Here is a 14,186-nt window from a genome sequence, read left to right on the forward strand (position 1 = left end):
AGCAAGTAAATTCTATTTGCTGAAATCATTTTAATGTATGCCAAGTTCTAGACCCTTTCAATTAACTTTTTGGAGTAGGTTATTTTCTAGCTTTAAAGACTAGTAACAAATCTCTCCTTTTGACCACTAAAATATGTTACTGCCCCACTCATGCAAAGTGAGATTTTGGGGTGTTTTTTTTTCTTTTTAACATTCTTAGAGAAAAAGGGACAGTAGCCTTCCTTATTTTAAAAAAACTCTGCATTTTGTATTCTTTCATCTTTCAGAGTACAGTAAATAAGTACATTTCTCTCAGGATAGCTTTATCTGTATTACTCAAAGTTTAGCTACATTTTTTAATCTTTTATTTCTGAGGTCTAGTAACATACAAAGATCTCACCTATCAAATAAAGCCAGAAGAGTTAATCTATCAAAATGGATGCTAATCCAAAGCTTCGGCAGGATCCAAAAGCGATAGTACTGCTTGACTTTTTGAGCTGCTTCCTCTTGAGGTTGCATGTGGTCCTGAAGGTCAGGGCTCAGGTCAATATCTTGCTGCTCCAGCAGATCCGTATCCATGGTTAGCAGCCTGTTCAACCTGATCTGAGGAAGAGAAAGCTAAAAGAAAGTCAGTATTAATAAAGGTTCATTTTTATTATATTACTATGCCCTACTGAAAAAAATAATAATACTGGAATTATTTAGTTTCACTTAGAAGAAGCTGTATTAAAAACTGTCTGTTCTGAGACTTATACTTACTTTTCCTGTCCTTATCATGGCAAATGAATAGCATCACCAGCAGTAATAGTTTGCATAAAACACAAACATTTGGCATTTTAGCATATGGCTTATTTCAAATGAAGTATAAACATGTCTTCCAAGCACATTATCCCATTTACCCTGAAAACTTCAAATTTGAAGACACGTAAACTGATATGTGAATGTGAACAGCATATACAAGAATAACCCAATTCTGAATTTAAATAAAGTACAACACATTTCCTAGTCAGCTTATCTGCATACACACCCATGCTGAATGGTTGTTTTTGCATGACAAAGCAACCTATGCATGCATCAGTGCTCAAATTCAAACTCACTACATACAGAATATACTCTAAGACAAAAGAAAAAAAGCTCTATCCTAACTAGCCAAGTACTCTTATGACTGGCTGTATTTCTCACTTATTTTGTAGTTTGTCACTCTAGAGTTGTCTTGAAATCACAGAAATACTAACAATCATAAAGAATATTTAAGGAGAGTATTCAGAAGGTTAAAAAGCTACTACAGTATGCATGTATCATCTAATCTGCTTTTTAAATTTCATCAATAGGGCACGAAACATCTTAACACATTACCCTTTATTCTTAAAAAATATGACTAAAATGTCATTTAATGAAAAAACTTCACAATCTTTTAAGGCAGAGTAAAATTAGAGTGGTTTGGGTTGGCAGGGACCTTAAAGATCATCTAGTTGCAATTTGCCTGCATGTGTAGGGACACCTCCCACTAAACCAGGTTGCTCAAAAAAACTCCATCCAACCTGGCCTTTCAAAAACACAAAACATACTAAGGTAAGCTGTGGAAATTTCTAATTAGGTGCTTGCACTGTACTTTTACAAATACAAATTTGCCTTAAACAGAATCATTCCCTTCAGTGGGACCTCCAAAGGCAAACCAACAGCACATAACAGGTGATGCTGCCGCTTATTTGAAGGCTACATGTTCAAGAGGGATGGTGGAAAGCAAATAAAGTTCCTCTAGCAGACACCAGGCTTGAAGAGCACACTCTTGATCAAAAGCATGGTCAGGCAAATTGAGGTCTTTCTCTCTGCCAAATGCTGAATCCATATTTCATTTTCCCTCTTGATTAGGTCTGTAAGTACTTCAATATACTTTATTTAGGTTTCCTAGCTTAAGAGTCATCACCATTTGCACTGTTTTCAAGACAGCAATATTAAACTTCAGAATTAAGAGTACAGGTATGTCTGGACTTGAAAACAGTATCAAAAAAATGTGAAAACTGAGGAGTTCTAAACTATTTGCAGTATCGAACAGTGTAAGCCTCCCCCTTGTATATGAACAAAAGTATTATTCCTTGTGTATGAATTATAACTTTGTTCAGCAGAATGCAACAATAGATTTTTTAATTCCTTTCAGGGAAATTACTGAAGTTTGTCTTGGACAGAACACAAAATTTATTCTTTTTGCTGCCTGCTAATCTTAGTAATGGACAGGAGGAAAACTGTTCAAGTTGTCCAGTCATCTCTAGAAACTTTTACAAGGTGTCTCAGAACTCCAATTTCCACGTGATTTAGAAAAATCACTATCCTTTAGATCAGAGGAAGCCATTTATATTTAAACTGCTAAGCAGAAAGATGAATTTTTATATATGAAGACACTGTAACAATAAATATCTTCATTTAAACTCAGGCAAAAATCCTTCTTAACAACAAAGAGCTACACATATGATGATTAATCAATACTATAAAGTTGGAACGTCTTCTGATTTTTGGCATGCTTTAAAAATAAATAAGAAAACTTACTAGATCATGTGGATAAAAGCGAACTGAGGTAGAACTCGATACGTGAGAGTCCGTGTCACTATAAGAACAGGGGAAAGACTTCAGATTATAAAACTACATTTTACTTCAACAGGCCACTCATTTTCTAGTGTCTCAGTTTTATTTTGACTCCTAACAGATTTTATATAAAAACATGTATTTAAGGTTTTCCTTTAATCACGTATTTAAAATATAAGTGTCCATTTAAGTCTTGTGTATTATGGTAAATTCTGTAGCTATTGTATATCAGAAGACTCTTCACCCTTACCCTTGAATAATTTTCTCAACACCTAAACCCTAAGCTGTATAACAAAGCTTATCATAATAGTAATCATTCCACTTGAAAAAACAAAGATGTTTTATAATCTGTTAGCTACTGACATGTAAACACACACCACATGTCTGACAGAGTTCAGAGTTTTTTGTTAATTCTATACTGTTTTTACCAAGGTTCAATAACTGCTAAAAATAGTACATATTTAAAATGAGTATACTGAGTTATTTAATCTTATGTTGCTTTTGAAAACTTAACTTTAAATAACCTTAAATCTCTGGTAAGAAGAGCAAAATTACTTTGCTATTTCCATTCATTAGAGATGAGGAGAAATTTCTCTTACTGTATGAGAGTCCATATCCAACCATTGCTTTTTTCCCCAATTTTGGATAGCTTTTGGATGTTTGTTTTCCATGTAAATCACATGGCTGTAAGACTTGTATCAAATCTATGCAACTTCCCTTCAGTTTCTTGCCTTGAGATAAAAACATTCTCTGTTATCAATGTTACTTCACTGAAACTCAAGTATTGTCTGAAGCCGAGATCAGATTATTTGGTTGTGGCCAGTTTGTTCCTTCCATTAGCACATATAACTTCTTAACAGCAGCCATCAGCAAAGCCATTGCTTCTGGAACATGCAAGCAGTAGAGGCAGGCACTGGCAGCTTTGTGCAAGAATACAGAACTTTTTGTCAAAGTTCATCTCTACTAAAGGCGCTCACACAATGTCACAGGAAAGATTTGAAGACGGGAGGTTTTATATTCATAACTCTATAATTCCAATAGCTATTCCACCTACACGTGGTGGGAATTTGTAGCATTCCGCATGACGCAAGAGCTTCAGAGCAGTTCTATGTAGTGAAGTGGATTTGGGGCAGGGTAGGCAGGGGGAGGGGTGTGGGAGGTTTTGGGTTGTTTTCCTTTCTTCTGCCTCCAGTTCCTTCAGAGAAAGGAAAGGCATTTTTCAAACAGCAGATTAATTTCCAGTGTGTAGCTGGCTATTTCAACTGTGAGCCAAATTTTAACCTCTGGCTTGTTAACACTTCCATATATTGTTTCATGCCATCTATGAACTTGAAAACAAATTTATCAGTTTACATTTGCTTCACAATTGGAAGTTTATTTGTAAATAAGTCAACAGCCACCTAATTTCCCAAAACCTGGGTTAAATCCTTTAAGAAATATTTGCTATAAGCTAATAAAAAATGCATTTGTGAAGTCCTGTTTGGACAACTGTTGCTTAAGCTAGTAACAGCAGTCTTCACTTTCTGAGCTTTACTCAAGTGTAGAAGATTATTTATGCAATTAGTGTCACCTTTTAGTAAAAATCACTTAGGTTTCAAAAGTAAAGTAATTAATAATATTATATATTGATTTTTTTGGTAGTCCATACTAAACAGCCTTTTGAAATTAAAACCAAAGATTTTTTTTGCAGTAAGACAAGAATCATCATTCTTGACTGGCCTTCACACACACCAGATGTTGGATGCTCTTCTTGCAGCTGGCTCAAAGTTCACAAGTGACATGTCGCAGCCCCCTGTCTCGTAGAGCGTAGAACTGAACTTACCTATTAAAGAAAAGGTAAAAAGGAGGTCAAAACTTCCAAACATTTATTCCACTGGCACTAGTTTCTATTTATTAACTTGCTACTGAGATCAACTGAGACATCTAAATTTTAGGTCAGAATATAAAATGCTACTACACATTAAATGTGTCACTGGTGCAGACAAGACATCAGTTATTCAATCCTCTTTTATATCATTTTACACAACATACACAGTAAACTGCTATACCGAATTCAATTTTAAGAGTTTGCATTTACAAGATATCACCATTAACACAACAGAAGCACCATGCCTTCTTCCCGCTTAGTGAATGATCAGGTGAACAACCTGAAATGACCAGCTTCTTCAGTTCTTCCCCAAGCCTCCCACCTCCAGCAGAAAAATAAGCAACTCATTCATTATCTGTGTCTAAGAACCACAGCATATAGCTAAGACAGAGATTACTCAAGTGCCCTGAATAAAGTTATTTTGGGAGACATGTCTATTTGAAAAGAAACAGGAAGAGTGAAAGACTTAGCCCAAGATGCTTCTTAAGTAATACCCCTAGAAAATGGAAATGGCAGGAAAAGGAAAGGAATGGCAGGCAGCGATTTATTCTACAAGCCAGAAGCAAACGCTTCAGTGTAAGAACAAAAGACTACAAACTTTCCCAGAGAAACCATCTGGAGTTAATGAAATTCATTAACCATAGTTTTCTAAAGTTTTTAATAATAACTTTTTGAATTAACAATATCAAGCTATTCCTAATTATATAATTAATGAAAAAGTAACCAGAGATTAGACCTCAAATGATACGTTAACTTACAATATGATGTTTTTACAGTGCCCTTCTCCCACAATAGTCTGACAGAGATAAGCAATGTAATTTCCCCTGAAGGCCAGGTTCAATATATTTCAGCTCTGAATGCAGGAAGCTGATTTTGAAATTGTGATCTCATATGAAGTGTTCTGCCAACTTCCCCATCTCTTCTGGCTCAAAACCCTTCTTAAGCCATGCTGCAAAGCATGCAATATTTTAAGATCTGCTTATACAAAAAAAAAAAATTCCCACTTTGGAATATCTGAAGCACAAACTGTATACACCTCATCTGCGTGTCTTGTAGTTCTTTCTTCTTATGTTAATACAGGATAACAAGCAATCCCAGAAGAAATACCTAACAAGATCAGAGCTTCCAGTCTCCCTTTCTGTAAGAACATAACCTGCTTCTGATGTTTATTGCTAAATTTGTTTAAAAAACACACAGTCATCCTGCTCCCACTTTTATTCAGACCCACAGATACTAAAGTTCATTTTAGAAGTATTTGAAAGCAAAAAAATTAAAAACCTCAAACTGCATAATTAAAACCACTGGAACTAAGGAAAAATACAGGTATATTGAAAATTTCTTCATCAAGCTTTCTACCCTCAGAGGAGGGACTTCAGACCACCTAGACACATACTGCAAGCACACTAAGACCAGCCATTCTGACAAGACATTCAGCCACATGGTTCAGGAGTTGAAATACAGCACATGTCAGAGGGCACTAACGCAACAGCTCTTGCTGAATATTTAATTACATCTGCTATAAGCACTTGTAAAGAAATACAAATAGATCACTTGTTAAAAGAGGTTTTTTGCTCAATAGTTATGATGTTAATGAAGCACTTTGGTTATATATCCTTTACTTTGCTATGCATAGTGTAGTAAACAGCTGTTACTGAAGTTTAAAATTTAAACTAGTGCAAGACATTAGGAATCTCCCCCCTCCCCAACTAATAAATAACCTCAGTTACATAGGACTATTTCTTAACTGCATCAGTAAAAAAAAACCCAAAAAAACAAACAACCATCAACAGCAACCATGAAGGTATAGACAACATACTTGAGGTTCTAGTCAGGACAAAGTTATATATAATATATTATTGTCCTCCCCTCATTTTATTTTATTTTTAATTTAAATCAAAAGGTGCTCTAGAAAAGCCTTAACTCATCCAAGCTAGGAAATATGACAGGATTCTCCAGTGCTGGTGAGGATGCAAACCTTAAGGTGTGACTAGATATTCTATGGCTGAGCTCCAAAATCACATCAATTAAACACTTGTAACTGTGAGATACCAGCAGCTTCCTCACAGCACTCAACCACTAATGAAGGATTCCAATGCTCACAAGTTTAATAGGTATGGTAATAGGTAAGGATATACCTAACATTTTTAGTTACTCCAGTAATTTTCTCTCCCTCCCACTCCCAGCTCTGACAGCATCCTCTGAAATATTTTTAACACCATCACACTGAAGAAGTTCAAGTTTTTTCTTTCTCTAAGAACTGTAGTTTTATCAAGTTCTGAACAAATACACTCAATAGTTTATTTTTCCAATCAAGAAATACATCAGATGGCACATTCATCCACTCAACAGAAATGACTGTAACTTCTCCCCTTGCCTTCAAAGGGAGAGCTGCAAGTTCTTGGCAAATTAAAGTCACCCAAACAATATTCTATTTGGACCAGGTTACAAACATAACAAGACCAAGTCACAGATACTAGACACACAAATCCAAAATACATCTGCATTCTGAGATGAAGAGAGGAAAAGGCAAATGCGTGTCCTTTGAAACAAGTTTCTACAAAAAAAAACTTTTCAAAAAAAGACAAAAATACTTAATGGCCAAGGCCAGAGACAGCCACATAACAGTTCACACTGACAAACTGTTGTTCCCACAGTTACAGGAATCAACGAAAGCAACAGGCTGGTAAGCTTACATAGATGAAACTGGGAAGACTTGAGTGGCTCAGGATCCAACTAAAATGGTGCTCTGATGGATTTGTCAGCCAAGTTACTCTCAGCACATTTCCCAATTTTCCATCTAATAAATATTACCTAGTTTTAAACCTCTCACCAACCAGTTCTTAAAGTTGCTAACACTTTTTCCTGTGACAGTGTTTTTAGATCCTAGTCAGCAAAACCAACAAAACCATCAGAATTTGAGCACTCTGTAGCATGCAAGGAGCTATTGTTTCCAAACATCAAAATTTTACCTTCAGTTGCAGTATGAAGAATTACATGTTTTCAGTTAGAACACTTCAAAGTGGATCCTTTTTTTATTTCTTTATTGTCAAAAGAGCAACTTATTTATTATGCAGAATTCTACAGACTACAAGAAGGATATTTTCCATTGGAATAACAGGAAGTTTGTATTTATTTTCTACTTGTACCTTTGAAAACACTCCCCCATCTATCTCAAATAGATTAAATCTACTTAATTATAAAAAGGTATTAAGGAACTGATTCTAAATTGTTTTTAATCTAATAAGTGATCAGTGTATGTATTTATATTTAGATAAATGTTTTTATCTTCAAGACCAAACTGCCTTCATAAAAAATACTTCAATAAATCTGAAAGATTATCACTTGCGCGTAGGTGATACAACCAGAAACCTAGCAGTGCTACTGTATTGTAAAGCTCCAGATGACCAGTTCCTTTTAATCATAAAAGCAATATTCCTAAAAAAAACAAACCACAACAACAACAAAAAAACAACAAAAGAAAACCAAACCAAACACAACCATACATCACCTAGCTGAAGACAAGATGCTGTTCTTTCAATCCAGCTCCAGAAACTGAGATCTGTTTTAGTAACTCAGCACTTGGGATTCCTAAATACTTCACAAATTGTAGTACCTACAGCCTTTGTGTAAAAGACTGAAAAATTCCTATCATCACCTACATGTCTCAAGAATCTCAAGATATTATTAAGAATAAAAGGCATCAGTATTGCCACATTGTGCTCTGAAGACTGTCATTCACTTAAGTCATGGTATGTTTTGCTGCCTTCTGAATTCACATCATGCTAATCCTGACTATAATGATGGCACTCACTCTGCCACCTTTCCTTTCTCTCCTGCATTCTTCCTATGATTTGCTTGATGTTTACTGCTCCACATTATGCTCTTTTTCCATCCTTTCAAGTTCCTTCCCCCTCACAAAACACCACCATAACTGATAAAAATCTATTTCAAACCTGGAAGACTAAAGATAGTATCTTTTGCCTCACTCTCAAGCATACTGAAGATGACTGAATAGTCACCAGACTGGATGTAGGATAGGTATAATATGATAACATTAATATGTAAAATAAGCCAACAGAATCAAGTTAACAGACACAAATATTTGAAGTAAACAAAAAAAGAAGAATTGTGCATCTCGTTAAGAGCTGCCGCTTGACATCAACACATAAATGGAAAAAATATAGAAACAGATACTGCATTGGTGCACAAAAAAATAAAAAAGAGTCCTAAGTGGGGGGGGCTTTAAACGTAAATTAACACATACCCTGTTTGTCTTCCAGAAGAGCTGGAATATGCTAACAGAATTTCAGTAAGAAAATAAATTCTTATATGCATTGTACAGAGAAGTATAACCCCATCTACTACCTTTGTCACTTTTCTTTCCAATTGCTGTAAATCAGGGTTTGCTTCCATCTTTTCCCCAGCCTCTATTTTCAATATATTTTCTCTGTGGGCAGCCAAAGCAATTTTTGCAGCAACAAAGAATGGGTCATATTGCTGATCAAAGCAATGCAGTCACCAGAATAAAAGTTAAAGAAAAAACTAACTACTACACATCCCCAAACCATACACAATCTAAAGTAGCATCACAGAATAGAATCACAGAATAGAATCATAGAATGGTTAAGGTTGGAAGGGACCTTAAAGATAATCAGGTCCCAACCTCCCAGCTATGAGGAGGGACAACTCACACTAGACCAGGCTGCACAAAGCCTCATCCAACCTGACCTTAAACACCTCCAGGAAGGGGGCTTCCACAACCTCCCTCGACAACCTGTTCCAGAAACCTACTACCCTCATGGTGAAGGATTTCTTCCTGATGTCTAACCTAAACCTATGCTCTTTCAATTTAAAACTATTACCCCTTTTCCTATCACTACCCTCTCTGGTGAAAAGGCCCTCCCCAGGTTTCCTATAGGCCCCTTCAGCTACTGGAAGGCTGTTGTCCGGTCTCCCCACAGCCTTCTCTTCACTGTAAAGTATCTTGGAACAACAGAGCAAAACTAACAGCCTTAGACTTACGGGAAACAGAGCTCTAGGGTTACTTGATCCCCGACTGAGGATTAAAAAAACCCAAAACATAAAAGCCACCACACCACCCCAAAACAAACACACACACACATACCACCACAAAAACACATGTACCAAATATAAGGGAATATGCTCCCCTTATATATCTCCCTTCTTGTCAGGCTTGATAAAGGAATCTTCCATGTAAGAGCTTACACCATTTTGCCAGTATCTTACTCTAACAAAAGATAGTACCTGTCACACAAAGCCTGCTGCACAAACTAGACAATTCCTTTTTCCTAAAATAATAAAAACAGATCTTGTCTATAATAGCTGCTTTCACACATGAAAGGTTTCTAAACAGACGTTCAGAGCTTCAAATCTGGAATAAATCCCTATATTATACATTGGAATTTGAACTGAACAGATCCTAGAAGCTTTGTGCCTCTCAAAGAATGTGCTTCCCAATACAATCATAAGCACATACACATGATTTCAAAAGAATTTAGCTATATAAATTTCTGAAAGCTTCAAATCACACCAACTGCAATGAATTACTTTTTAAAGTGTTTTAATGGAATGCTGAATTTCTTAAATAATCCACTTTGGTTTCTGCTAAAACATAATAATCTAAGTTCTTAAATAACTCAGACTTAACTAGATTATAATTCTACACAACTTGATTATTTTTAATAAGATGAACCAAATAATTGAAATTAAATAATGGTGGCTTTAAGAATACATCTTATCATTAACCTTGGATAGATATAACCAGTATCCTTCAGAGCTATAATCCATTATTTTTTCAAAAAGAAGTTAATCCAAATTAAATAAACAGACATCTGTAATTCAATGAAATAAGCTTTCCTAGTTCAGAGATACGTTGAGATCTAAGTCTTGATTTTGCCATCTAGAAACAGGTAGAGCAACAGACTCTAAAATGAAAGTTATCAGATAAGCAGATTGTCTGTATTTAGCAGAACTGTAGTTAAATTTTATAAAATGCCTCAGCTAATGTAACGGTTGTTTTCAGTTTTGCTTATATTAATTTTTTCTTTATACTGCAGCTAGATGGTGCAGAAGAATGGCAACCTTTTAGCCAAACTCATATTTAAAGGGTACCACTGGCAACTCTTGAAGCTTTCCTCACTAATGGCATGACAATTCACTTCTCTTTTAGTACTGGGTTACAGTATGGTCTGAAGAAAGTGTTCTGTCAGTGTTCTGATCTAACCTGTACTTTTATCACAGAATCACAGAATATTAGGGGTTGGAAGGGACCTCCGAAGATCATCAAGTCCAACCCCCCTGCCAGAGCAGGACAAAATAAACCCCAACCAACCAAAAAAACTACAAAAACAAAACAAACCACACAAACCCATCAATCAGAGCAGATCACTCAGAAAGGCAGCCAGACAGGTCTTGAAATTCTCAAGGGAAGGAGACTCCACAGCCTCTCTGGGCAGCCTGCTGCAGTGCTCTGTAACCCTCACAGTGAAGAAGTTCTTCTTCATGTTGAGGTGGAACTTCCTATGCTTGAGTTTGAATCCACTGCCCCCCCATCCTATCATAGGGCACAAGTGAAAAGAGCTTGTCTCTGCCTTCTTGATGCCCAGCCCTCAGGTATTTATAAATGTTAATTAGATCCCCCCTCAGTCTTCTCCTCTCTAGACTGAAAAGCCCCAGGTCTCTCAGCCTTTCCTCGTAAGGCAGGTGTTCCAGTCCCTTTATCGTCCTCGTAGTCCTCTGTTGGACTCTCTCAAGTCCAACCTGTCCCTCTTGAATTAGGGATCCCAGAACTGGACACAGTACTCCAGTATTGTGAGGTCTCATCAGAGCCAAGTAGAGGGGGAGGAGAACCTCCCTTGATCTTTTGGAGACACTCCTCTTAATGCACCCCAAGATACCACTGGCCTTCTTGGCCACAAGGGCACATTGTTGTCCCATGGATAACTTGTTGTCTATCAGGACTCCAAGGTCCTTCTCCATGGAGCTGCTCTCTAGCAGATCACCTCCTAGCCTGTACTGGTGTATTTTGTTCCTTCCCAGGCACAGGACTCTGCACTTGCTCTTGTTGAATCTCTTTAGGTTCCTCTTTGCCCAGCTCTCCAGCTGGTCCAAGTCTCACTGAATGGCTGCACAGCCTTTACAGCTGACAATTGCTCAAAATACCATCACTAATAATTGTCAGTTCTAAAGATGCCCATTTTATTAATGTGAAGAATTCCATATTAATGCTGAAATTGTAAGTAATTCAGGCCATGTATAGCTAGCTGCAAAGATCCCTAACAGGAATTTTCCCACCTCGGCTCCTGCATTACTATGTTGCAGGAAATTAGCAACTTACGACCACCTTAACTTCCTTCTCTCTAGCAATTTTATTTGCTGCACAGAAGTTAATAGTTAAGAATGCAACATAAAAAGGATCATGAAGAACTATGGGGCACCATAAGGCTGCATGAGTTGATGGTATTTGATGGAAGAGAAGAGTCCAGATTTTCTTCCAGTCTCAAACTCCGAAATGAAGGTGTACATTAAAAGTAAAGCACTTATTTGCATACACGCACAAGGATTTATTTTTTAAGCAGCAGCTAAGCAAGAGTAATCTAAAAATATAAGATCAAGAATTCCTAGGGACCACAACAAATATTTTTTTCAGGAGCCAGAAGTTCCTCAAAGTTGGTATCGATTTCTGCCCGACTACCTGTGGCAATGCAAGAAAACTTTTGCAGTACATGTGTTAATGTTGTTCAAGTCATGAAAGCTCTTAACACCATCACTGTTTGTATTTATGCATCCTTATCATGTTTCCTATCATGCATCTGTTAGAGAAAGTGCCTGGAAAGGCGACTGTGGAAGGCAAGGAATTGATGAGCAATATGGCCTTCTAAGAAATGCACCTACAAGCTTCAGAAACAAAACTAAGGTTAGCTGATTTTCACCACATTATTACCAACATATCTGCCATATTAAAACTTCCATGTCACGAAGGTTACATAAGGCCTGCATACCAAGTTCATCGTGCAAACTGCTATCGCCTACAGCAGATGCAGTGGCATGTGATGCTTCTAAGTGGACACTCCCATTTCTCACCAGCAAGGAGGCGCTAGCGCTGAGCACAGCTGCCTGGGAAGGGGGGCGGGACTGCACTCTGACCTGCCAGGAGGGCTGCTGGCCTTGCTGACCATCTTGAAGGCTACGAGAAAACACGGATTGGGGACACATTACCAGGCAGAAGAGGAAAAATAGCTCAAAGTGAAGCAAAACAAGACTTTGAGTTTAAAGAGGAAAACTTAAGAGCATAGCATTAAGAAGCCACTTACTAGGATTAAGATAACCCGTGAGTTGTGTATAACAGGATATCCGGACACTAGTTACATCACTAATTTAGAGATACAGTCCTGCTTCATAGAAGCAGTGTTGCTTTCTGAGACCTCCCCAAGGCACCCTCAAGAATGTTCTAAAGAATAAGTCTTAATTTCTGGGTGCAAAAGCAAATTACTGGCGGTTAGTCTAATTGTAGACTGACCTGAGGTATCACCTACATATGCAGTGGCTGTTCCAGTCTTCTCATGATAGGTAGGGTCCTTTTGGCTCACTGAGGTATGGAGGACTTAGGCAACTCTCTCGTCACAATAACAACACCTTTCTTTATATTAATCTGCACTCTAACCACAAAATGTCTTTAAGCTTTGTTAGTACCCATACAATAGCACAGACCTTGCAGTGTACTAGTTAAACCTTTGGATTCAGAATTTTTGGAACATATTAAGAATGCTTATAAAAACTGACAGAAGTTTTAAATCTATTTTAAAACTATTTTGACAGTACAGTAAAACCTTTATTACTCAGTACTATTACTGCAAATAAATTCTTCTACTACCAGACAAATACCTGCACCAAAAAAAGATTTTAAAAGTCAACTTGGGCTTCAGAGAAATTTGTACATTTATAGTCACATGAACAGACAATGCTTGAAAATGCTACGTCTACTCTTCATAACCTTCTAACTGCAAAACTATTTTACAAAGCTATTTAACAAAGCTAGATTTTTTTTTTTAAAATAGCTTGTTTAATTTGAAACATGGAAAAGTGTCAGAATGCATGGCGTTTACACTTTGTAAATCACATCTACTTTGAAATATAAGTGTTTTTATTACCCTTCATGTTGTATATTTTAAGAAGTTACGTGTCAGCCATTAGCTATGGGACGCAATTAAATCGAGGAAATTTTAGAAATTTTTATTTCTAGAAATTTTTTTAGAAATATGTATTTTGAATACTACAGAAAATATTTTAAATACTTTAAAAAAATTATCGCCTGTTGCTTCTCTTGTTTTACTTTTTACTGTGTGATGCTACAGTTGGCAAGTAAGGCAACTGAAAATGTAAGGCCTTACAAAGAGTTGAGGGTGTATATATTATGTACTTGCTTTTAGCAACATTTTCGAGAACATCTACTTTTCAGTTCTTTTGTTAGACCCCCACTGGAAAACAAAAGATTAATATAAGAATAGGTGTTAAGAGAAGCTTGTGCAAAATAAAGCAGACATGCACACATAGCTTAGGACATAGAAAACTGCAACTCATCACTATCATGTTCTAACATGTTTGAATCTCAACTTTAAATTCAATGTTTTGATGCTGTAGACAAGGCTCTCAGGGAGCTACATGGCAACAAAAGCCCGAAGGAATCTCATAGATGTGACAGTCTTCATTGCCTCCATTAAGTACTATCAGCAACACCAAA

General features: G+C 36.7%; 1 protein-coding gene across 10 annotated transcripts in view; it reads right to left on the reverse strand.

Moving 5' to 3' along the window:
- PCNX1 (pecanex 1) overlaps positions 1 to 14,186 on the reverse strand; it is a 90,909-nt gene that overhangs the window by 40,557 nt on the left and 36,166 nt on the right. For 7 of the 10 annotated variants that reach the window (XM_051622506.1, XM_051622504.1, XM_051622503.1 and 4 more), the window contains exons 8-9: positions 2,524 to 2,581; positions 380 to 597 (exon numbers count right to left, since the gene is read on the reverse strand). In XM_051622506.1, coding sequence (XP_051478466.1) covers positions 380 to 597; positions 2,524 to 2,581 — 276 coding nt within the window. Of the gene's footprint in view, positions 1 to 379; positions 598 to 2,523; positions 2,582 to 4,290; positions 4,382 to 12,447; positions 12,633 to 14,186 lie in introns of all 10 variants that reach the window. The other 3 variants (XM_051622505.1, XM_051622510.1, XM_051622501.1) reach the window with 2 other exon arrangements.

The sequence above is a fragment of the Apus apus genome, chromosome 5, assembly GCF_020740795.1.
Source record: "Apus apus isolate bApuApu2 chromosome 5, bApuApu2.pri.cur, whole genome shotgun sequence".
In the NCBI taxonomy this organism is placed as follows: Eukaryota; Metazoa; Chordata; class Aves; order Apodiformes; family Apodidae; genus Apus; species Apus apus.